The sequence below is a fragment of the Lissotriton helveticus genome, chromosome 12 (genome assembly GCF_964261635.1).
Source record: "Lissotriton helveticus chromosome 12, aLisHel1.1, whole genome shotgun sequence".
NCBI lineage: Eukaryota > Metazoa > Chordata > Amphibia > Caudata > Salamandridae > Lissotriton > Lissotriton helveticus.
Window position 1 is genome coordinate 359,893,240 of NC_136073.1, and position 26,529 is coordinate 359,919,768.

At 45.4% G+C, this 26,529-nt stretch overlaps 1 protein-coding gene across 2 annotated transcripts in view; it reads right to left on the bottom strand.

Annotated features, from left to right (window-relative positions):
- VPS35 (VPS35 retromer complex component) overlaps positions 1–26,529 on the bottom strand; it is a 464,919-nt gene that overhangs the window by 261,322 nt on the left and 177,068 nt on the right. For both annotated transcript variants that reach the window (XM_078669694.1, XM_078669693.1), the window contains exon 6: positions 7,496–7,709. In XM_078669694.1, the coding sequence (XP_078525820.1) occupies positions 7,496–7,709 (214 nt within the window). The remainder of the gene's footprint in view (positions 1–7,495; positions 7,710–26,529) is intronic.

Sequence of the window (26,529 nt, forward strand, 5' to 3'; positions counted from 1 at the left end):
AGCAAGTCCAAAAGGGACAGTTGATTCCAGAGAGGGACCCAGTGGTGTTAGCATGACAGAAGTCCCTGGAGTTGACTGGATCCCAAAAGTATGCCAGAGAGAGCCGGAAGGGCATGGAGTATTTTCAATACTGGCGCTTTGAAGGCTTCAATCTGTTACATGGTTGATGATGCACTGGGAAATTCTGAGCAGGTTAGGATCAGCTGAAAAATCAGCTCAGTGTGTGGCAACCTCGATGGAGTGTGACTCGCATCATGACGTCCTCCTCCTTCGAGTCAGTGTGGCGGGATGGGGTTGCATTTTTTTTTATACTTGCATTTCAGAGGTCTTCACGAGGAAAATGGAATGGTCGCTGGAAAGGCACTGTGACTTGGAGAAGGAGTGGGATATATGTGAATGCCGCAAATTCTTCTTGTGTTCAGTGACATACAGCATTGCCTCTCTGTCTCAAATAGCCTTTGGTTGCATGAGGGTACACTTATAACATATAGCAGACGCATACCCAGAGCCCAGGCACCAAAGGCACACTTTGTGCAGATCTGTGACTGACCTCTGCTTCCTACAGTTGCAGCAAAGCTTGAATACTGTTGTTTTCGATAGGGGATATCATTTTCTAGCACTCTGTGAAAAGTTTGGAAGTCTTCTGAAGACCCAAAAATTCAGAAGCAGTGGTCTGGATCCACATTGAAAGATGTGGAAAGAAAGGAACTGCTATCCGGAGTGGCGCTTATATGCAGCTCCGCTTTCTCACTTCTAGGAGGATATATAGTCAACGCTGAGCTGCATAATGCCAATTTGCAATCTCCGGATCAGGTATGGCATCTGGAGAATATTTGAACATGAGCACTATGCAGTTACAAGTAAGCATCAGAAATCAAAGCCACTGTGTATGATGGCACTGAGGTAAAAAGGTCACGTAGTAATGATTCCTAACGGACTACTTCAGAGGAGATTGGCAACATAGCATCTCCTAAAATAAAAAAGCAGACCTCCTTTCCACCAACCTATGACTTCCACTACCCCATTTAGTTTCAGTAGTTTTTTAATGAATTTTCAATGAAGAATAAAGTATAAGGAAGGCATACCCACCTGTAAACTTATTACATCTCCCACCCCAATAGCTCTGTACCTGAACAGCCACCCAAATCCCATGAAACAAGTGAGCAACTTAATAAAAATATGTATTGTTAAGAGGTTAACACCAGAGACATCCCAAAGCTTTATTGCACATATTTGTCTTTGTCCAGCATACCTACCACCCTAAGCCTCTAAAGGCATGTTCGTCCTCTGTAGTCCTGGTTTAGATATACAAGCACTGGTTTCTACAGTTTGCAGGATAAATGCTCCTTCCCATTGCAGCACATACCAACTCAGTGGCCCAAAAGAAATCAGTATCCAAAGGTCGTCTGCTGAACACAGGTATTTCCTCAAAATGGTCAGGATCCCTTGCTTACCTGCTAGGAGGAGCTGGGGACGCTTTTTTCACTTTGGGGAATACAAGGATTAGTGTTCCTGTGAGGGGCAGCCCTGTAATATGGCCTCATGATAGTGTGCTACCTCTTTATTCGTTATCTGTCGAATGCCCTCTAGAACTCCTGACACATGTGGACTGCTGCAGAGTATTGGGTTAGTGTGGCTGTTTCTTTGCAACTCTTCCAGCAAGCCTCATCTTATATGGTCAATAGTGTGTAGAGTCCAGGGTGAATAGAGCTCCTAATATAGGAGTTGTATATTGTTTCTCTATGCTGTGAATACCTAGTGTAGTTATAAGCACTCTAAGTGGGACCAGCCCTCTTTTGGTGCTGAAAGTAATGCTTAGCTTGTTTTCCCCATTTGACCAGAAATGTTTACTCGTGCCACTGTTGCTTATATCAAGTACCTGAGATGTACCAGAAGATAACTGATGTGGTGCCGGAAGGGAAGGCAAAAATTGCAGAACAGCCCTAATCACTCTTGTATTAATGAGAGCAGCATAATCAGTTGTTTGCAATTGGACAGGTCTGTCAGCCAGAAATACCCCCCATAATTCCAGACCCTAAACTTCACTCTACAAGGTACAAAGAGAAATCTACATTTCTGAGGAATAAAGAGATAGTGAGGGGGGAGAGGGAGGGGCGGGGAGAGGGAAGTGAGTGGAGAGGGAGGGGTTGGAGTGAGCGGAGGGGGGTGGAGAGGGAGGGGCGAGAGGGAGGTGAGGGCATGGGGTGAAATTATGTTAGTACCTTTGTCCTAGATACTCCTTTTTAAACTCTCAAAGTAGCCTTGTGACAAGTAAAAGGTAGCAATTCTGACCTGGTTGAGGTTTGGGGATCCATTGCATCTCCTTCAAGGGTCAGGTGGCAACATTTTTGTCTAATATACACAAGACTTTATCCGCTTCACTTTAAAGAAACGCTACCGAATAGTGGAGTTGGGAAGTCTGGAGAATATGCCAAAAATGGGGAACACCGAGCTATCTCTAGCTCGTGTGTTTGGTGCTTTGAGTTATCCTAAGACTCTTTCCAGCCTACAAGAAGGTGTTGCACATGTCTCTTGAATGTGTCTGATAGCACCAATCCTAAGGGGCACCCAGATAGGGAAATGGATGTAAGATCTAGATTGGTGCATGTTCAGAGAGAGATCAGTGTATGTGGCCAGGGGTAGACCTGGGAAATGGGGGAAAATCTGGGGAGCCTGGAATAGCTACAGAGGGGATATATGTGTACCTCCGACTGTAAATGAAGATACTGTAGTGTTGGAATCTGAATGATCCACGAGTAATATCCTAATGCATATTTTGATATATGGAAGACGCATAAATAGCTACTGCGTTAGCTTTGTCTGTCACCTGATCCTTTTATTTTGTATATGTTAATAAAAATATATATTTTTTTAAATCCTAAGGGGCAATGGAAGGGACTTGAACATATATAGGATTTTCAGCAACACGGTCATTTTGAGAGCTACAATATGGCTGAGGAGATATCAACCCTTACCCACTTGAGAAGGCTGCAGAACAGATAATCCACTGCCCACCTGTGTTTGTCCGGAGTCAACCATATCCTCAGATACTAGATTCCAGAAGATGTGCATCTAAATGGGGTCATGTCTTATAATGTACTTAGAAGGGTTTTATCAGCAGCTAACACAGTCCCTGACTTATGTTGGTTTTCAGAGAAGCCAGTATCGGCTAATATGCCTTTATATCACTCACTAGTCGGCGCAGGGATGGTTGCAAGTCAAAAAAGTGTTAGCAAGATGTCATCAGTGAAGGCTGCGAGTTTAAAGGTGACTAAATTATCATTCAACTATCCCTATTTTTCTACACGAAGGGTAACAGGCCCAATGCAAACAGCAGGTGGCAAAGTGGACAATCCTGCCTAGTACCTCTCTGGAAAGCTAGTAATACAGAGAGCCCAACATTTACTCCAGTTTGCACGTAGAACTCCAGGCCAAAATAAATGTTTCAAGGGTATCTGACATCATTCCCCAGAATGCATGATCAAACACTTTTTTAGCATTCAATAACAAGATTGCATCTTACCCAATATCAGTAAGGTCTTCTATGTATTGTCACTTGTTTTATACCCATCGGCCAATCCTCTCTGGTCGGCATGAATTAATGAAGAGAGCACAGAGTATAGTTTATTATCTAGGATTTTATTAAATATTTTTTTCTCAAGGATGAGGAGCATTAGGGGCGGTAGGAGTTGCAGGATGTCGGCTACACCCAGAGTCTCTTCAAACCAGTTAAAGACCTCAGGAAGGAGTGGGATCGGGAGCAGAGCAAATGTGTTGTAGAATGATGCCATGAAGTCATCTGGGCCAGGGGACTTGGCTTTTTAGGTCCTTCAATGCAAGCTTTCCACTTAATGGCATTTCATGAGTGCCCATCCTCCATGCCCTATTTGTGAATGTTGGAACTTTGTAAGTAAGCCTGTCGGTCTTTGTCCGAAAGAGTCCCTTTGAGCATTATATTGCATTTTTTCTTGCTTAAGGCACATGGCTAGATGGAGTGCCCCCCCCCAATGCCCCCTAAAGTCCTTTTGCGAAGCTCACCATCCATTGGATTGCCTGTCGGAGGAAAGGTTCCTGTTCTTGATTGGGGTCATAGACCAAGATCACTCAGAAGAAGGCGGTTTCACTGGCAGATGACTACCAGACATTGGTAAGCCCTATCCCTCTGGATCCTGGATTCAGTAAAAGAGAAAAGGAGCCTAACAGGACTCTCACTCAAACAGTCTTCCGCAAGTCAGAAGATAAATATTGTTGTGGATTTAGTGGGACCTTAGCCATTTCTGATAAGGGCAGAGAATGCAAGTCTCCTCAATCAGACATATGTCACTCTTTAGGTTGGTGACCTCCTCCATATATAAAGATGTTTCAATGGACTACTGAGGCCTCTAAAATGATATGCAATGACTGGGAGATCTATCATGGCATGTGTCATCACACCTAGACTTCCCAATTCTTCATTGCCCAATGCTTGGCATTAGTGAATCATGCACGCTTGGTGGCACTATGGGTGGAGCCTGTGAGAGGAAAATATTTGTCAAATACCATCAAGCATCACTAGAGATGTGGCCCTGCCATCATCACTGCGGCAGAAGCAGCATTGCAGTGCTTCAGTGGCTTGGTAGCCTGCTGCTAAAGCTTACATGATATTTGAAGCTTTTTAAAACATTAAATAGGTGAGATGTCGTTTTCTACATGGGATGCAATTTTCAAAAACTAGGAATCCTTTAAAGCACTGCAACTCCTTTTCGTAGATGACTGCTCCAACTTGTTTTAATCAAGAAACATAGAAACACAGGGCATTCCTTTTGGCCTGGCTTTATTGAATCACATGGTTCTTCTCTTACCCAGGACTCTTATCCACAGTATTTAAAACTAAGTCAAACAGGGAGTCTACTTACAAAATATAACGTTGGACAGGATTTGCCAGCCACTTTCCAATATAGTATTACATCCAGTGGTAGCAGTACCCACAATGAACACCTTTGTGTGATATATAAGGCTGCTTTTGGTCTGCTGGACCTGTTGAATCTCTAGACTCTGTTTATGTCATTGATCATGACAGGCTCTATCATATGCTCAAGGAGAACTCGTCTTTTGTGGAATTATGTAGGCATTAAAAACGTCTTTCCTAAAAGTTAACTGACTGTTTAAACCTTAGCTCCGCGATGCTTGAGCCTAGTTTCATTTGACGCTGGGTACTGGTTGAGTCTGGCAGGACTCTCACAATATTCAAGAAGTATACAGAGTTGCAGCAAATTTCATGATAAAAGTATTTTTTATTGCTTTACCAGTATGTCTCCGATAATCAATAATTTCATTAATTGTCGGATCTCCAAAATACTCTAGAAAAGGATATTGCAAAAGGGATACCAACCTCTACATGGCTGCAATTATCAAGTGCAATAGCAGGAAATAATCTCGCTTTCCCAAAGTTTTGAAACTACCTGTAGGGCATGAAAGGTGATATGTGCCTATTTGCTGCATGAATACAGCCTAGTGAAGCATTTCTTCTGATATGTGCCAATATTCTTGAATGCTGTATAAATCGTGGTATATGCAGTCAGCACCTGTTTAAGACAGGAAAGAGGGTCAAGAAAACTCATAGGTATCCCATTTTGTGAGTAGCCCAGAAGAAATATGCTGATCAGCCAGATCTGTCACATTTGTGTGAGCCTACATTTTGTTCACTGTTCCTTCATCATAGGTATTTAGACATCAATTCACCCTAAAGATTTAATATTTACATAGCAACTGCAAGTTGTTACCACCTTGTGAACCAAGGCCACAGTGGAATGTCATGGAGTTGGTATATGCAATTCTGGACAAAGCAGACATAATGATCTTAAACTCCATCAATGATTCCACTGAATCATTGATGGAGGGGTTGGCCTAACGGCTAAGGCGCTCGACCTCGGACCTGGGGATCTGGGTTCGAGTCTCGGTAACGACGCCAATAAACCCCCTGTGATTCTGGGCAAATCACTTAATCTCCCCGTGCCTAAAAAATGAAAGTGTGTCCTCATGTAACGTAACTGGTGCTATGTAAAGCGCTCTGATAACTGATTCGGTTCGGTTCTAGTTCGCGCTATATAAAACTCCGGAAAAAAAAAAAAGAATAGAGGGTCGCTATTGGGCTCGTTAACAACCTGCATACAGTAATAAGGATAGAGTAATAACGCACATTGATACTTTCCTCCTATGATTTAACAACAAATCTATCCCAACACAGCCCTTAAACTACTAACCCACTGATTCTCTTTAGCAGCTAACATTTTTGCAATTAGTAATACAATGTTTTCGGTTTAGCAGTGGAACAAAACATCATAAATGAATATTATGCAGAAATGAAATCACATAGTTCCTGGGAGAGAGGAGTAGATGAGAAATTGAAAGTAAAGATCTTGTGATCGAAAACAGCCGCCATCGGATACCTGGCCACAGCTACCCATAATTCACAAAAGTAACTCACTCTGAAGTAGAAAAACATGAACACATTTTTAGCGTGATTGCTCTTCCCTCTCAGCAAAATAAAAGGGGGGAGCCCGGACAGTTGTGTTTCGTACAGCTGCGTCAGAAGAGGACGAGGGCACACCGAAGGAAACTGGAGCCATTTTGTTTAAGGCAACACGTACCTCTTGCTCCCGCAGCACTACCAGGGCCTACAGCGTACCGGAAGGATGTTAGGAGCAGGCAGCACAGAATCACCCATTTGCATGGCTGTAAAAATAGCCATATCCAGCAAAGGGAGTATTCTGACTAGCTGGCCCGCTTCCAATGTTTTATTCAGGACATTATTAGTAATTATTTTCTATTCATAAAAAGCAATAATGCTTTAAATAGAAGAGGGTGTCACTAACCAATGCCATTTTAATAATTTTACATCCATGTTTTGGCTTGGCTTTTTGATCTATGCTATTTGCAAACGTGTGTGAATGCAGAAGTATACATTTACTGCATATAAATGCTTACATATGTGAAACAAGATTTCAATGTTTTTAGGAAACTTTTTTCTACATAGATACTGGTTCATGAATAATACTTCCATCCATAAAGAATGTGAGAGTAATTTTGGTTGGACTCTTGTAGTCCCACCAGATTTTAAAGAAACTGGAATATTTTACTTACAATGTACCTTTAATCATAGTAGTGTGGGATGTGAGAGAAACACTATGTCACTTGGACTTTTGATAGCAGACTTCAATACTGCGTATGTTATGCTTCAGGGGTTTGTGCATTTATCTTCTTTGATCCCCTAGATCTAGAACTATGTAATTAATGTTGTAGGTCTCGAGTCTACTGCCATAACTCTGGGCCAATCAAAATGGCATATGAAGGAGCCCTAGAAAAGCAATAAAAAGCAACCTAGTATAGTAGTGTGGTGCTGTGTTTTATGGGAATGAAAAGGTTATAACCGTGGCAAAAGCACTGAGATTTATCTAACACCACAAAACATTAACATGATAGATACCAAACATGCATTTTATTAAATGTAAATCACCTGTTTGTAGCGTTCCACATTTACACCTTCCAGCTGGCTGAGGCGCACTAAATTTGTTCCTACTAGAATTCGAAGCTCCTGTCGCTCCCGCTCTCTTTTTTCCTTGTCCCGACTGTGCCCCTGGTGCTGCATCCTCACCCACAGTTTGTTCATTTCCGCAAAGTTCAGCAGCACAAAATCCATGGAATCACTAATGTCTCCAGTAACTTCCTCACTGTCAACAAATTTACAGTGAAAAACATTAAAACGTTCTTTTGAATGAAAAAACATTTTTTGAAAACACAGATGCTTGATATGTTAAATAACCCACTGTGGGAGATATGGTAAGAATGAAGCAAGACGTCTAGTACAATACCCTCCCAGTATGATTTCTGAAGGGGCTTCATATTAGTTGTATAGATTTCACAGTTTATGGGCTCTCCGAGGACTGAAAGGGACAAGTTCTTTCCTCTTCATAACCCATCTAAAGATTGCTGCAGACTAAGTTGCACACAAGCAAGAACTGAACCCCCTTATTAATTGTAAATGCTAAAGGTGTCACCAGCTGAATAAAGAAATTATGTATTTGTCTTTCTACGCAAAACGAGAGAGGAACACTGCCTTCCCAAAAAGCATGTGGTACTGGAACAGACAAGTGCACACATGCCCTTTGGGTGACAGTACAGCGCTATACAAATATGCCAATACATACATACATACATACATACATACATACACACACATACAGGGTGAATTAAAATGATGTATTACTCGTTACTGGTGTAGTTTTATAAGTGTTCGAGCTTGCACCTTCCAGAATTAAGGTCCAGTGGTCTTGAACCAGAGCTCTGGTATGGGCAAGCTGCAGTGCCACTCATCCCAATTAGGGAGTGTGTGGCTCTGGCTGTGCTGGATGACTACAGGCACAGTTTCCAACCCACCACTGATTGCTTACTAAAAACTGAGAAACCTCAGAGGTCCAGCACTAGGATGGATTGGGCATGCACACTTTAATCCCACATTCCAGCATCTCCCTTTCAGGACAATGTTTACAGTGTCTTAAAAGCAGTCACTGCCAGCAGTACCTAGACAGTAGATGAGTGGACTACATGGATTCCTCAAAACAATTAACCTGGGGAATAAAAAGGTCTTGTATAAAGCAGCAGTGACAGTAAGTAAAGACGAATGTTCCTTCGGCACTGGATGCCACGGTACCCAGCATCAGAGAGATAGCAGATGTACAGTTAGGATCCTAAATTGTGCTACTAAGTTGCCAGCTTTTAATTCTAAAGTCCTGCAGATGCCTTCAGCACCATCATAACTGGTGGCTGCCAGCTTTTGATTGTAATATCCTACATATACCTTCTGCACCATAACAACGAGCGGTAAGAAAAGCTTTTCTTTCACAAACTTTTTGAAGTTTTTTTCAAATTACTGAAAACTTTGTGAAGGTTCAAGTTTACACGATTAAAAAAGAAATTTTACTCTATCTTTTCGGGTGTACCGACAACAGAGTAAAATCTCGATTTTAGTCAGAGAATTAGCTCACACGAAAAGGTTTTTGTGAGATAACTCTACTGTGTATCAAGTTTTGCCGTGTCTACAGATTCTTTGAACTGTACCAAATATATCGTTAAAGAGTCAGGTGAACTTTCAATTTCACCCACCACCTAAAAGCAAGCTACATTTTAGTTGCCGATAGATCGTTTATAAGATTTGTCAAAATTCACTTTTAAAACAAAAGGCATAATACAAATCTGAGGTCTGTCTCGAGATCTACATTTCAGAGTGCAAACATTTGTCTTTTTAAACAGATTCAATAATGTGGGTTTGGATTACGGAATACTTACTTTAGCCTGTTTTTTAAATGTAATGCTAAAATTAAAGGACAAACAAATGCTATGCTGAAAGGTGATAAAACAAACTTATTATTGTAGCTGAAATAAACGAATTTGTAATAGTAGTGTAATTGTCTGTTTCTGCTTGTTAAATAGCTGTCAAAATCTAGGCATTCACTGCCAAAGATGATTTAGTATAATGAGACTTAGAAACATCTGTGCACCCTTACATAAAACCTAGCAGAATGACACCTAGGGAGAATGTGCTCCTAGTTTAAGTTGTCAGACATATGTTTTTACTTCACACAGATAGAAACTACATAATGCATCTGGTTACACGGATATGAGATGCAAAAGTTGTTATGTTTTCCTTATATAGCGAGTGGCGTGTACATAGAAGCTCTTCGTACATCTAACAGCAAGGATTTTCCCACCTGCGATTGAGAAGGAACCGCCATACTTGGATGGCTGTGGGTTTACTGTTTGAAACTTGAAGGACCTACTGATGTGGAAAGTATGCGTCCTGGGTGATTCGGGTATTGGGGTATAGCTGTGGAAAAAATCTGTAAACACTACCGCCTTCACAAGATGGAACACTGTCTCCGATCTTACTACCTATTTCTTGAACTTCTTAGCTTAGGATTTAATTTTTTGTCGACAAAACCCCTGAAAATTCTAATTTCAAGGACAATATGAGCATATGGGCTTAAGTGTATGAAACAAAGATGTTGAAGAACAAAGTGGTTTGGGGCAGGAATAAAAGTACCACTGGCAGTTTTTCCACTCATCTTTCATCCACTTTAGGCTTTTGCTGCCAGACCATCCTTTAACCAACATATGATACAAAATATATAAATTCACTGTAAACTGGCAGAGTCGACAGAGGAAACAGGCCTGGTTAGTGTTAGCCACCGATCACAGACTCATCACTCTGCGAAACTTTTCAAACTAAGTTTTAAAGACACAAATTGACTTGGGGTGCCGCTCGTAGTCGAAGTTGTGGTACACGCTCGAGACTGTGCGTTGTTTTTAAAGCCCACATTCTGCTGATTTTATCTGGAACTTTGCCTGGTGCCCTCGTCTAATCCTGACCTGGACCTGCCCCTGGATTGTAGTTGGGCTGCTTAGGGGGAGCGGGACTGCGAGGACCAGAGGTATTTGCGCTTCGTGATCATGCGCACCCGGTGCCTCTTCCCGCCCCCTCCTCCCTGCTGACCTTCAAAAGACAACTTGCGGCCCCCGCTCCGCGGGAGCCGCTCGTAGTCGAAGTTGTGGTACACGCTTGAGACTGTGCGTTGTTTTTAAAGCCCACATTCTGCTGATTTGTATCTGAAACTTTGCCTGGTGCCCTTGTCTAATCCTGACCTGAACCTGCCGCTGGATTGTAGTTGGGCTGCTTAGGGGGAGCGGGACTGCGAGGACCAGAGGCATTTGCGCTTCGTGATCACGCGCACCTGGTGCCTCTTCCCGCCCCCTCCTCCCTGCTGACCTTCAAAAGACGACTCGCGGCCCCCGCTCCGCGGGAGCGGCTCGTAGTCGAAGTTGTGGTACACGCTCGAGACTGTGCGTTGTTTTTAAAGCCCACATTCTGCTGATTTCATCTGGAACTTTGCCTGGTGCCCTTGTCTAATCCTGACCTGGACCTGCCGCTGGATTGTAGTTGAGCTGCTTAGGGGGAGCGGGACTGCGAGGACCAGAGATATTTGCGCTTCGTGATCACGCGCCCCTCCTCCTCCCATATAGCAACACCCCCACACGCGCACGCGGGACGAAGACCGGGGCGAAGACCGGGGCGAAGCCCGGGCCAAGGGCGGGCCCGTTTTAGCCCGTGTAAGACCGGACCTGGCCCCCCCTCTAAGTTTGTCTATTGAACTATATTTGGTGTAAAAGCCAGTATTGTCGTTTCATACTTGTACTGATTTACATCCTAATACTGTTTATTGTATTATTGTATATTTCTATTTGGGCGCCTGTGTGGGACAGTATTTTATATATACATATTCTAAAATTATGTCCACGCGAGGAAGTAGGAGTAAGACCTCTGCCGAAGGGGGCCAGATAGTGGGTCCCATAGATAACTTCCTTATAAGAGCAAATTCATTTATCGATCAGGGTATTGCCGTTCCGGAACGTAGAGTATCTCAAGATCTAACATTGGCTCTTCAAAAAAGATCCTCTTTGGGTCTTCTAGCAACTGCAAAAACCCCTGAGCAGATAAGGAAAACTCCCTCGATTGAAGTTCGTGCTGATGTCCATAGTCTACCAAATGTGGTGGACCTATCAGCATCAGAACTCCTCTCTGATTCCCAAATCAGTTTAGAAAGAACACCAGACCTATCCTTACACACTACGCCAGAGGTTACAAGACGGTTGAGAGGAAAGAGGGAGAGGGCTGTAAGGAAAAAAAGGGATAAACCAAAAACTCAAAGGAGAAAGAGGACACAGGAACTAGCCAAAGATCAGGGGGTGACTCTAAATCAAACTTCCCCGAAGGGTGGGGGAGACATAGGTAAAAATAGGAAAAATGATGTACAAATCTCAGTATCAAATGAGCCCACCAGAAACGAAATCCCTGAAGTTTGGACTACGACTGTGGGGGGAGATAAAGTTAAAATGGTAGATAACCAATTTCTAACAAAATTTGGAGAGTTGTTTAAATCCCTCCTCTCCCCGTTAGAAACTAGATTACAGAAAATGGAAAAACATCTAGATGAACTACTCACTCTTTCTAAAAGGAACAACCCATTGACTCATGGGGCACCAAAGATAGGGGGCAATAAACTACCTACTGATAAAATTGTGGTCCCGCAAGCAATGTTCCCTCTAATATTTTTCCTCTGTGTGCGGCAGTGTTGGGTCTCTGTGCACTGCAGCCAATGCTATGTGCGCCAAGAACCGGACCGCGCATATGGCTGCAGTGACAAATATCAGTAGAAACATCACTCCAAACTTTTGCTTAAAAAATGAAAAAACAGTGCATTCCACACATACAGTGCCACACTGGCTCTTAAGGCAGGTTTGAAATTTACATACACACACCATGACATGAATTGGTTACACAGGCAAGTACACTTCGGCTTTAGAAAAGCACAGTGGTACCAATATAAGATTTCACTAAAGATTCTCAACTAGAGCTCTGTTCATAGGGTGGGGAAATGTTGGGTATAGCGAAATATCAAGTAATTTGATTGGTGGATATGTTATTCAGTTATTTGGATAGGGATGGGTCGGTGGCGGGATAGAAGAGAGAAAGAGGTTTGTATTTATATAGCGTTGGCTACCCCTGATGGGGTTTTGAAGCGCTTTTTTGGCAAGTAGCACACCAGAGATCCAAGTACATGGAGGTACATAGATGCACCATGGAAGAAAGTACATGTAGACCAAAGATGATTTTTTTCCTTTTTTTAAATCAACATAATTATTTTACATGTTTATACAAAGTAGGAGTAGTTTCTGTCCTGTAACTCCAGTCCCGTAGTAGGGGTATCTCTGTTATAGTCATAATCTAGTGAATAGTCCCGCCCATGTGCGTGGACCCCGGAGCAATCAAAAATAATCTCTTACAGTGTCAAAAAATGCAGAAATGCATAGACACTTAAGAGAGAATTTAAAGACAGATAATGTAGCCAAAAAGGCTACACTGTCCAGTACTTCAACTAGAAATTCCACCATAAAATCCACAAAACAGCAAAGCCTGTACAGATTTCCCTTGCTTAACAGCAAAATCCCTCAGAAATGATAGAGAGAAGAACCTGGACAGACAAGCCCCATAGGCTGCCATTATGTGGCTTAAATAGGATACTGTGCCTTTAAGGAACCTTCCAGAACCTTCTCCCAGTATCCCAGAATGCATAGCAGGTCCAACTTAGTTTCAGTTCTTTTTGAAGGCGTAAAAAACGCCAGACCTGTAGCATTATGTACATGAATAACTTCTCCACCGGGGAGGCGGGAGGGCGCTTATGACTATAACAGAGATACCCCTACTACAGAACTGGAGTTACAGGACAGAAACTACTCCTTCAGTAGTAGGGGACCTCTATGTATAGTCATAATCTAGTGAATAGAATGGCAAGCCCATCCCCAAACCAAGCGGCGCTGGAGAAGAGAAAATTACACCACTATTGTGCGAACAGATTCCGCAGCGAAGCCTGCCCAACCTGAGCGTCTGCCCTGGCATCAGTGTCCAGGCAGTAATGCTTAGCAAAGGTATGGACCGACTTCCAAGTGGCCGCCTTGCAGATCTCTGCGAAGGGAACATTACGAAGCATAGCTGTCGTGGCAGCTTTGCCTCTGGTGGAATGAGCCTTAGGCCTACCCCCTAAGGTCTTATTAGCTTTGCAGTAACACAATTGTATGCAGGACACAATCCACCTCGAGATGGACTGTTTAGAGGTAGCAAGACCAGTCCTGACTGAGCCATAATTGATGAACAATTGGTCTGACCTACGAATATCTTTAGTCTTATCAAGATAAAACTTCAGCACCCTCCTCACATCCAGGGAATGTAAAGACCTTTCCGCTGGAGACGAAGGATTCTGAAAGAACGTAGGTAAAGTGATAGTCTGGTTGATATGAAAATCAGAAACAACCTTGGGAAGAAACTTAGGGTGAGTACGCATAACAACCTTAGCAGCATGAAATACAGTATAAGGTTCCTGGCAACACAATGCCTGAATCTCACTCACCCTGCGGGCCGATGTAATGGCCACGAGGAACGCCGCCTTCCAGGACAGGTGCTGCAACGAAGCCTTATGAATGGGTTCAAAAGGCTCCTTCATCAATCTGGACAGCACCACATTCAGGTCCCACGAAGGCGAAGGAAGCCTGACAGGAGGGAATACTTTCTTCAAGCCTTCCAAAAAATCTTTGATCACAGGGATCTGGAAAAAAGAAGTCTGTGAAGGGCCTTTCCTGTAGGCAGTCAAAGCAGCCAGATGAACCTTAATGGAATGAACATTAAGGCCCGACTGCGCCAGATGCAACAGATACGGAAGGATGACATCTTCCTTGCATGCCGTACGGTCATAGTTCTTAGACTTGCACCAGATGCAAAACCTCTTCCACTTGTAAGCATAAGAAGTCCTAGTGGAAGGTCGCTTAGCCTCCTTCAGTATGTCCATACAATCCTCTGGGAGATTCAGATGGCCATATTGCACTATTTCAGGAGCCATGCCGCCAAACTCAAAGACGAGAGGTTGGGGTGCACCATCCGCCCCCCGAACTTCGTGAGAAGGTCCGGCCTGCACGGCAGCTTCATGTGAGGAAGGAGAGACCGGTGAAGCAGGTCCGTGAACCACCACTGTCTGGGCCATTCCGGGGCAATCAGAATCATTCTCGCCCTGGAGTGGGACAGCTTGATGAGAACCGCCGGAATCAGGGGAATTGGTGGAAAAGCGTACAGAAAGCTGTTCGACCAGTTGATCCATAACGCGTTCCCCAGCGTCCCCGGCTGGTAGTACCTGGAGGCAAAGCCTCGGCATTAGCTGTTTTCGGCGGTGGCGAACAGATCGACGTCTGGGGTTCCCCACCTTGCGAAGACTTCTCCTAGAACTTCGTCGTTTATGACCCATTCGTGGTTTTCCTGAATGAGTCTGCTCAGTTCGTCCGCCTGAACATTCTGCACACCTGGCAGATGGGTAGCCGTTATCGACAGTCCTCGAGCCAGAAGCCAGTGCCAGATCGCCTGCGCCTCCTGCGACAGAGTGCGTGATCTCGAGCCCCCCTGCTTGTTGAGGTAATACATCGTTGTCGTGTTGTCCGTCTGAACAAGCAGAGAGTTGGTCTGAAAGGACGGATGAAAGGCCTTCAGTGCCAAGTGAACAGCTCTGAGTTCCAGGAAATTGATGTGGTACGTGGACTCCGTCTGGGACCACGTCCCTTGAATCTGCAGGTCTCCGGAGTGCGCTCCCCAGCCTTGGAGAGACGCATCCGTCACGATGGTCTGTGTGGGAATGTCCTTGTGGAAGGGAACACCTCTGAGAAGATTCTCCTTCGAGCACCACCACTTCAGAGACTGAAGAGCATGTAGAGACAGTCGTATCTCGTCGTCCCAGGATCCTCTCCTCTGGTCCCACTGATCCTCCAAGCACTCCTGCCGCGGTCTCATGTGCAGCCGCGCATGTGGCGTCAGGAAGATACACGAGGCCATCGATCCCAGCAGAGAAGACACCGTCCTGTCGCGAGGGAGCGGACATGAGAGCCTGAGCCTTCCGAAGGAGTGATAAACGTCGCTCTTCCGAAGGAGACACGCTTACTGACAGCGTATTGACGGAGGCTCCCAAGTACTGGATACACTGGACCGGAGTCGGGACAGACTTGGACATGTTGATGTGCAACCCCAGCTTGTTCAAGAGATCGCACCTCTTCTGGAAGTGCGCTTGAGCTTCCGAGAAGGAGGAGGCCTTGATCAACCAATCGTCCAGGTACGGGTAGACAAACACCTTGTTCTTTCTCAGGTGTGCCGCCACTACTGCCATGCATTTCGAGAATGTCCTGGGCGCAGACTTCAGCCCGAAGGGAAGCACCGTGTACTGATAGTGATTGGTGCCGACCTGAAAACGCAGAAACTTCCTGTGTTTGCATGCAATTGGAACATGGAAGTATGCATCCTGTAGATCTATGGCACACATCCAGTCTCCTCGTTGCAACTGAGGATAGATCTGATGCAACGACAGCATGCGAAACTTTTCTCTGCGAATCCACTTGTTTGCCTGTCGCAAGTCCAGAATGGGCCTGAACTCGTTCTTGTCCTTCTTGCGGACGAGAAAGAACCGAGAGTAAAGACCTCTTCCTCTTTGAGACAGAGGTACGTCCTCTATCGCCCTTTTCCTCAGCAGGATGTCTGCCTCCGCCTGGAGCTCGCGCAGCTGGTACTGCGAGCTGACCGGAGGGATCGATGGAGGAGGGCTGATGAACCGAAGACTGTATCCATTGCAAACAATATTCAGCACCCACTTGTCCTGAGTAATTTTTCTCCACTCTGCCAGAAAAAATTGAACACTTCCCCCCACCGGAGCGGGTAACGGACGAGGGGGAAGTAACCGCTCAGGGTCGAGACCCGGCCGGGCCCTTGGTCGCGGTAGAGGACTGCTGAGCCCCTCTACCCCTCTGACGCTTCTGGAAGGGTCTTCTGTATGGCTGCTGTTGTTGCTGCTGCTGATGTTGTCCAGAAGACTGACCCCTTCCACGACCCTGCGACCCGAACCGCCGTTGGAACTGGCGGTAGGGCTTCTTTTCCTTGGGCTTCTCCAAGCCCACCGCCGTCAGGGTCTCCGCCTCGGCCTTCATCCTGGCCATTTCATCATCCGCGTGTTTCCCAAAGAGGGTATCTCCGGAAAACGGCAGATTCGCCACACGTTGTTGCGCTTCAGGCTTAAGCGACGTCAACCTGAGCCAAGCATGGCGTCTCTGGTTTATACCGTGGCAGTATCCATGCGCAGACAGCAGGGAGATATCTGCCGCGGCACTGATGGCCTGGTTAGAGACCAGCATCCCCTCCTGGACGATCTCCATGAAGTCCTCTCTGCGGTCGCGAGGAACGAGGTCCGCAAACTGCTCCATCGAGTCCCACAGTGAACGGTCATATCGTCCCAACAGAGCCGAGTCACTGGCGGCCTTCATCGTTGTGGAGGACGTCCCACACTCCTTCCGTCCAGCAGAGTCAATCCAGCGGCTCTCCTTATCAGGAGGCACAGTGGATGCAGGGGAGGTGGCATGGAGCTTCCGAGCCGCTGTCACGATCACCGAATCCGGTGTCGGGTCCTTTCTCAAGAAAGCGGGATCCGACTCTGGGGCGCAGACTTCACCACCACCGGTGTTAGGAAGAGCTGTTCAGCAGGCTCAAGGAGCCCCGGCACCAAAGGTAGTAGGGGGCGAGACAGGTGTTTCTTATGTAATGTCTCAAAGATCACAGAAGTTGAAGGCGTAGGAGCTGTAACCTTGATCCCCAACTTCGCCGCCCCACGCAGGAGAACCTCCTGAAACGTGCCAATGTCATCTATTGGGGACACCCTAGTCTCCGGTGAATCAGATAACGTTGGCGAGTGGGAACGAGTCCCCGAGGCAGAACGGGACCGGGACCTATGCCTCCTATGGCGATGCCTGGATCTCGATGAAGACCCGCGTCCACTCCTAGATCTGTCTCGTCTACCCGAGCGAGACCTACATCTCTTGGGTCTGGGCCTGTCCGTAGGCCTCCCCGGTTCAGACGCCTTAGGCTTCGGAAGAACCTTCGACTTAGGAGTCTTCTTCGGGGGTGTCGGGTACTTGGGCATCGACACCGATCTCGGCGGGACCGGTGGAGCAGGCGTAACCGGAACCGGGACCTTCGGAGCCGGTAGGGGAGGCAACGGGGGAGGGGTCGGAGCCTTCGGAGGCGGACCCCTAGGCAAAGGAGGCGGAGTAGGCTTCTTCGGGGTATACACCACGGAATACGCCGTTCCCGGCAAGCCATCACCATGTCCAGACTGTGGGGAGCCCCCCACAGTCCTGGGCCTATCCTTACGACCTCCTGACGCCGAAGACCGGTGCCCAGACATCGAACGCGAGCCCTTCGACGGCGATCTGCCCTTCGACGTCGACCGTTCCACACTCCTCGACGTCGACCGGTGTCTATGCCTCGACGTCGACTCCGACCAGATGGATGAACCTCGAAATCTCGACGACGGGCGATGGCGCCTCGACGGCGACCTCGACCTCTTTGAACGTCTCGACGTCGACCTCTTAGACCGTCTCGACATCGATCTCTTAGACCGTCTCGACGTCGACTTCTTCGGCGCCGGAGACCTCTCCCGTCTCGACGGCGACCCTGACGACGAGGATCCCCTCGACGACGATGACTTCGACGGCGAACGGCGGTGTCGCCTCGACGGCGAGCGCCGACGCCGGGTCCTCCGATGTCGTCCACTCGACGCTGACGACGAGGAAATCGACACCAGCTTCGACGGCGGCCTGTAAACGTCCCTCGACGTCGACGTTTTCTCAACCCAGAGCCCTGGGGAGACCGGGAACTGGCCGTGGACCTTCCTCTCGACGTCGTGGTCATAGCAACTGACCCAGACGGAGATATTGGACGAGAGCTGGACTTCCTGCCCCTGGGGAGCCCCCCAGAGGCCTCAGCATGGGCAGAAGGAGCCCCTCCTGACCCACCTCGAGCCTTCAATCTTCTTTCTTCAAGTCCCTGAAGTCTGATTTTTCTCCTGTCCTTCAGGGTCCTTCCAGAGAAGCCTCTACAGATCACACAATCCTCAGGGATGTGGGAAGAGGGAAGGCAGAGGATACAGACCTCATGGGGGTCTGATTTGGCCTTCTTCCTGGAGCACTCCGGGCTTTTGTCAAATAATGCAGGCATTATGGACAGCAAAAGAGTGCAGAAACCCAAGAAGAAAGTCACCAAAGTACTTTAAAAGCACAAAAATCGAATTTAGTGAAAAAACACCAACAAAACCCTTGAAAAGGGAGAGCTCAATGCTCCAGGGTCCTGCTTGCAGGAGCCGGAAAAAAGAACTGAAACTAAGTTGGACCTGCTATGCATTCTGGGATACTGGGAGAAGGTTCTGGAAGGTTCCTTAAAGGCACAGTATCCTATTTAAGCCACATAATGGCAGCCTATGGGGCTTGTCTGTCCAGGTTCTTCTCTCTATCATTTCTGAGGGATTTTGCTGTTAAGCAAGGGAAATCTGTACAGGCTTTGCTGTTTTGTGGATTTTATGGTGGAATTTCTAGTTGAAGTACTGGACAGTGTAGCCTTTTTGGCTGCATTATCTGTCTTTAAATTCTCTCTTAAGTGTCTATGCATTTCTGCATTTTTTGACACTGTAAGAGATTATTTTTGATTGCTCCGGGGTCCACGCACATGGGCGGGACTATTCACTAGATTATGACTATACACAGAGATCCCCTACTACAGAAATACACAAAGATAGGTACATATCTATAGTGAAAATAAATGCTTATATACAGAGGGATATGCTGTTAATTTCTGTTTGCCTATGGTGCTTATGTGGGGAAGAGACAATTCTTGAGTAGTTTTCTGAAGATAAGGTGGTTGTCAGTGGATCTTATGTTGGGGGGTAAAGAGTTCCATAGTTTGGCTGCTTGAACAGAAAAGGATGTGCCACCCAAAGTTTTTTTCTTGTATCCTGGGAATTTGAGGTGAGATGCCCTTTTAGAGCATCTCTAAATATATTATTTTTAATCTAATGTTTTTCCCTCTCTACCACAATCACAATGCCCCTACCTGTGCACCATGGCGGCCGCTGCTGGGTCAAGGAAGAAGAGGGCTCAAGTAATGCCTCTGTCCACCTCCTCCTGCATGTCATCCACGAACGATAGGTTGACAACTTCTGTAGAGTGGGCCAAAAGAAAACCTGCTTGACAGTGGTCAAGCCTGTATATGAGCTGTTGCAGTGTTCAGGTTAGCAATGGTCCACAGTTTGTGTAGAATCAGTCTATTCAAAATATCCTTTCGTAGTGTTTGGAAGTATTGACGGTTCAGTTTGGGTGAAAAATTAAAAAAAAGGGTGGCCACTTGTCTCTAACAGTGACCTCTCTCTAGGTGGGATGAGGAAAGGTTAAACTTGCAGTCCAAATTCTGATGTAGTATGTATGTATGTATGTATAGGCATTCTTATATAGCGCATTCAAAGTCACCCGACGGGCATCCTGGCGCTTAGACTGTTGTGACACATACATGATGATACCAGCATCCGATCCATTTACAGTATCCTAGGGAACAGGTAGGTTTTCAAGGCTTTCTTAAAAGAAGGGAGGTCTTCCAGGCCCCTCAGAAGGGAATTCCACAGTCTTGCTGCTGTGAACCTGAAGGACCGACCACCCATCCGGGACCTCAAAATCTTGGGTACTACTACTAAATAGGCTGAGGCTGACCGGAGTGATCTACACGGAGTGTACCAAGAAAAAAGGTCCTGCAGAGGGGACGGACCATGTCCGTGCAGAGCCCTAAATACCAAGCACAGAGCTTTAAAATCAATTCGTTGAGAGATTGGTAACCAGTAAAGGTCCCTAAGTGCCTTTGCAGAAGAGTCCAGGCGTCGCCATGTAGCTAAATGGTATGATTTTGTGACAAACATCTGTGGTTTCTATGCTGAATTACTGCTGATACTAAGTTTCACAATCGATTCAGAGTTATCAGGAATACATGCTGGTAAAGTCTCTGGGCTTGTCAATCATTAGGGGCGAAAATGATAGTGGGGTGCTGCACTTTTTTGGCTGTACCAGCACAATATTTGTAAAAATCTGTGGACTCCTCAGTCAGCAGGAATGTAATACTAAATAGGCCTGGGTTTCAGTTGGTTTAAAATGTCATTATTTATTTAGGAGGCCTCAGTGTGTTTATTGTTCCTCTTTTTCTTTAGAGTACAAAGAAGCTATTTTATAATGTGCAAGCTATAAATCTTTTGTTTTATCAAAGTGCGTGCCTTTTCACGGAAATAAAGTAATGGTTGACTATTTAGTCCAAATAAACATGCGGTTCTAATATTTATCACTGAAGCATAGATATAAAGCACAGAGAAATTCTGCTTAAATAACTCACTTCTAAGTGGTAATGTATACTCCAGAGACATTATTGGTAGATAGAGTATGAATTTCAAGTCACACAACAACAACACAATTAGCTGCATAAGTATACGGTTCACAGAACCAATAAAGCAATATGTGTTTCTGTCTTACAAATAAAGATAGTTAAATTAATCTTAGGTGATTGCAACTGAACATGGCAGGGCTCGTCATGCCTGGCTCACATATTAATCTAATAAACCTCAATTTGAACTTCACCGGTGGTGTGGCCAAAATCACAGCCAAGAAAAAGAAGATGCTCAAAGCTTAATTGAAGGGCTCACCTTGATGGTCATCAGTGCCTCTTAATGGGGTGTTCTGCGCTGTAGTGAACTACAGACCTACTCAGATACCCAGAGAGCCAAGACAGGGAGTCACAGACCTGTGAAGCGGATATAGAAACCCGGCAGCACGAAGTACTGCACCAATGAATGAGGTGGGCAGGAGCAAAGAGACTGCTACTATATCTTCTTGCAAGAACTAAGTGTGAGTTGGAGTAGAGTAGTAAAACCAGATAATTGGTGCTGCCTTTGGTGTGGCAGTGGAAAGAAGGACCCATGTGCATAGACACACTATTACAATTGAAGATGAAATCACTGGCCGTCTTGAAGGGGCACTCTGGGTGAAAATGTGCATGAAATCCCACCATGCCTTTCTTCCTTTTGTTGTCATCTGGCATGCTTAACACACACAAAAAAAAGCTTCCAACGAAACGGAGGACACAACTCAGAGGAACCCAACACGTCAACGCGAAGCTGAGGGTGAGACGCTGGTCTCCGATTGGTATGGCGAGTTAGGATTGTATTGATGTGCAGGAATGTAATGCATGCCTTTACTTTATTCAGGAAGCTGTAACGATGATGATCTCAAAGGGGTTATATAGGGGACATGAATAATGCAGGAACATCTTAAGGATTTTGGGGGCCCTGGGCCAAACAGATTTTGGGGCCCCTGTTGGGAACAGCTTTGAATTTCTGATCCAATGTTAGCACTTTCATCTCTGTGTCACCCTCCCATTTCTTATATGCGAGGTCCTGCTGTGATCTAAAGGAAACCTTTGATTGAAACTCACACATTGTTCTGAAAATTGTCTGTAATGATTTCTCACACATCACCCGCATTAAAAATAAATTAAGGGAAAATGACATTTAAAACAACCTGTTTAAGCATTATTCAAGATCATTAGGGCAAGACTTTGCAGAACAGAGATGGCTGTATCAAGGGGCCCCCTGAAAGGCTGGGGCCCAGGGCCAGAGCCCACCTTGTCCATGCCTTGAAACGTCTCTGGAATAATGTCTTCAGCGTATCTGATTTGTTGTGAAGCAGAGTTGTCATTAGGGACCTGGTATGGGAAGACTATCTTTTAATATAGGGTGTAGGTGTTTTATAACCTTCACCCAGGTAGCACTGCACCTGCCGCACCAATGAACGCTACACCCATTTAGGAGAGCGCTGATCCTTAGAGCCGAATGTTGACAGTTTCGATGCCGGATTTCGGCGTGTTATGTGCCGGCAGTGACCTTTATTGGTAAACCTCTCTGTCTGGGATCAAAGAGCTACTTATGTTTATTTTAACAACTAATTATTAATCTTTAGCCTGCTCAAACCGGATGTCCCGTAATTATTTCGATATTTTAAATACATTTGAAACGTCTTGGTAGCCAAAAGGTCAGTTTTGTGAGGGTTATTTTTGAAATTCGCACCTGAAATGAAATAGTCTCACTAATTATTGTGCTGTAGATCTAACCCGCCGGTAAGTAGGCACCGCGACACGATGAAGCAGCCATGAAGGTTATCAAGTTAAATAAAAGCTTTGACAACCTTGATAAAATAATGTGTATTTGATTACCCGAGTATTTAAAATAGCATTATTGTCTAGAATAAATCTTTTGACACTGACGCAAAGAGATTCTGGTGCTATGGAATGAAAAAAATGCACTTTCAACACATCCTACTCCTAATTGTATTAACCAACAACTAGTCATTTTATCCCGGGCCGGACAGAGACCAGCGCTGAAAACACATTTTGTTCACGTCTATCGGACAGCGCAGAGAAACATAGATTGTGTAAAATACGAGCAATGTTGTAAAACTAAATCTTGCACATACACGCTTGTTATAATAAAAGGGGGGGGGGCTTATTTATTCCCCTTATCCCAATGACCCAATTGCGTTGTAAAACCTGTCTTCGGCTCCAGGAGCTGCCTGTGTCCACACCACCAGGCACCCGGAAACACCACTCTCACTCACGGAGCCCCGCAGAACATTCTAGTCCACTTCATGTTAGTACATACATGTCCCACCAGAAGATTTGGGCTTACACAGAGACATTCTATGTTTGTGAGTGTTATGAAGTCTGGGCCGTTGAGAACAGCTGCTTTCTGAAAGCACTGGTCTTGATGTGAAAAGGAATGCGCATGTGAGCAGTGGAACTAAATCTATTCTCGCTGCCTGGATTGCATTTCGGTACTGCAGACAAAATCCGTCCTCGCAGTGCATTAGTGAGAATTTTTTTAAACTATGAAGGTCAAAGTTTCACTCCTAAACCCTGGCTGCAGGGGTTCGTAAGGTGGTCAGGCAGTCGCTACACAATCTGTGGCTTTATGTAAACTTCAGAGATTCTAGTCATAAACATTCCCGGCGCTATGATGAGGGAAACTCAACGCATGCTGGGACTTGTAGTCCTACCATTTTCCCATTCTCATTTTAAGTATGGCCCTGCTAGATCCAGCGTGCTTATGCTGCTTAAAAAACACAGAACTAAATGGCGAAGGGCAGGCATGGAATCCATTCATGTTCTTCTGTCTCCAAAGGCAGCACCCTGGGTTCTTGCTGTTTTAGCCATTCCGCTGTGCAGGTGTGGTCTGATCTCCTAACTTTGCCTCTCGTTCGTGTGCGCTGCATGTATTCTGGGACTTTGTGGAGAGGTCGGACAATGTTTACTGTAACCATGGACACGGAGACCGTGATTCTCTGAAGAGGTCACACATTTCTGAGTTCCCCTTCATTTTGCACATTCAAAACATTGGTGAAATAAAACAATTACCAACAGATTCTTTATCTTTGTTTGATTTCTCCAGACAGAGGAAAAACAGGTGGAAGTATCAGATAGATGGGGAGGGGGGATGACTGGGGTAGGGAGGGTAGGTTTGAACATAGAACACCCCGATGGGGGAAGGGGAGGGGTCAGCATTCAGCTCACCTGGTAAAATCTCACGCCGCGGGACGTGAGATTTATCAGGTGCAATAAATTTCACTTATCCAGAGGTTTTTTTTCCGAGATTATATAGAACAACAAGCAGATGTTGTCCCTTACTGGACATTGCACCACTTCTAACTGCGACCGCTGCAGAAACGGGTACTTTCTAAAGGATCACTTTTTTCGGGAAACACTCAACCGGGTCCACAGACAGTGTCTGCAGGTGACCCCCCCCCCCTCCCCCGTCGCCCCCCCATCTATGCCACCTCTGGCAAAACACGTATAAGGCCCCAGAGGCGAGAGCTAATGGCTCTGCCTTTTACAAATGAAATGCGGCAAGTGTACAAGCAGGACGTGCTTGTACACTCGCTGCCTTTCATTTGTTAATTGGGCACAACAGCAGGGCAGATTGGGTGCCTTTGTTAAAGTAATCAACGTGATTACTAACAAAAAGGGACACAATCTGATCGTTTTCGCGCCGCACGCATTTTAAAAGCAGTGGCGCGACGGTCCTCGGTTGCCTGTGCGCGCTTTGTAAATTACAATGCGCGCTCCAGGAGTTTTACGTGCGCGCTGGCGCAGGCGCGCACATTGGAGGGAACAGTGCCCGCAAGTAACAAAAGCGGCGGGAGTAGGGCAAACTAACATCAAAACCAACAAAACCCCCATCAGCAGTAGAGAAGAAAACTGCTGATAAAACGAAGGTGGTTAGTAATACCCCCATAGCACCCCTGGCAGATCTTAATGGGGATTCCCATAGGGAAATTGTTAAAAGTAGATTCCCTGCCAATCTTCCCCCTGAGGCTGGCCCTTTTGTGGTGGTGTTGACTGGTGTTCCAGAGCTGTCAAACACCTCAGAGGAACCCCCTTGGGCACTAAACAACAAGGTCCAATACTGGCTAAATAACAACCGACCATTACCACCCTGCTGGTCGAGCCAGATTCTAACTGTTCGTAGAGTTCCCTGGGTGGGCCATGGAAAGAAGTCAATCCAAGGCGACTGTATTTTGGTAAATTTCAAGGATCCTCGGACAGTGAATTATATCTGTTCATGGGGCCCTCGAGATAATAATGCAGGCATAGATGCAAAACGGCTTTCCTTTTTTTATCCCCCTCGGTCCTATAATGACCAAGTAAACGAAGATAATTGGCATAGAGGCCGCCACCGAACTTCAGGTAGAGAGTGGGAGGATTGGAGAGGAAATTTTGATGGATATCCTACTAGAGAAGAATGGGGTGGAAATCCCACTAGATTTCTCTCCAAAGAACCTTTTTTTAGGGATACCTGGAGAGGAATCCCAACTAGGAATAGGTATAGTTGTTTGGAGATGGTGGACTGACCACCAACTCCAACAAGCCGTCTAAATGGGGATCAGGTGCACACTGATTGTATCTCATCACAGGGAGAGAGAGCTATTCCCAGACAGTTAGAATCCGCCCCACTGGCTGTAGATAATGGTTTAACGCTAGCAATTCCGAGAGTGAATGACGCATCCCAGTTGCAAATTTTAACATATCAGAGGGAGAAAGTTAGTATGGTCGAGGGTTACTCTTTCCGTCTGATTTCGTGGAATATAGCACGGAGACTAGGAGATCCGGCATGGTTAAAATTTGTCGCATCCTTCGATATTATTTGTCTCCAGGAGACATGGAGTAGAGGGGATCTTGGACTTGATGGTTATCAATCTTTTAACGTTCCAGCTGAACCTTCACCTGCTGGTAGAGCCAAGGGCGGCCTTATGGCAGCTATTTCTATAAAGCATACTGGGATAAATACAGTTATATTGACGGAATCCCCATGGTACCAATTACTATTGATTAAGGACTTATTTTTGGTGCCTTTGCTTTTAATCAATTGGTATTACAATATATTTGATTCCCAAACCACAGCGGTCATACAAAAACTACAGGACGAGATTGCTAAAGTATGCAATACTACATCACCTTTATTTATTATGTGGGTAGGAGATTTTAATTGTACTCTGTGTAAATTTAGCGGTACAAGAGTTTGTGGCCTGGTAGACCTAAATGATCAGCCATCTGCTCATTTTAAGCACACAAAACAGGGAGAGGCTTTAAACAATATAATAATAATTAATGATCTTTGTGCCCTGGACATGTCTAATTTCTCAAGATTATCGAGCATTCCCACTTTTTATGGAACAGGAGGACAGGCGAGTGTGATCGACTTTGTTCTGGTCTCTAGAAAATATTCTTATCTTATTAATGATTTCCATATTGAGGCTAACCCAGTAAGTGACCATAATCCATTAATTCTGAGTTTGTGTCCTGCCTCCAAGAGAATGCAGATTTTGGAGCATACAATCAAATTCAGCCAGAATCAGGGGGTTACCTTAAAGTGGAATAAGATAGATGTAAGCTACCTAGAGCGTCAGATTTTTAAAATAAACACACATAGGATAGATGCCTGCCTAAATCCA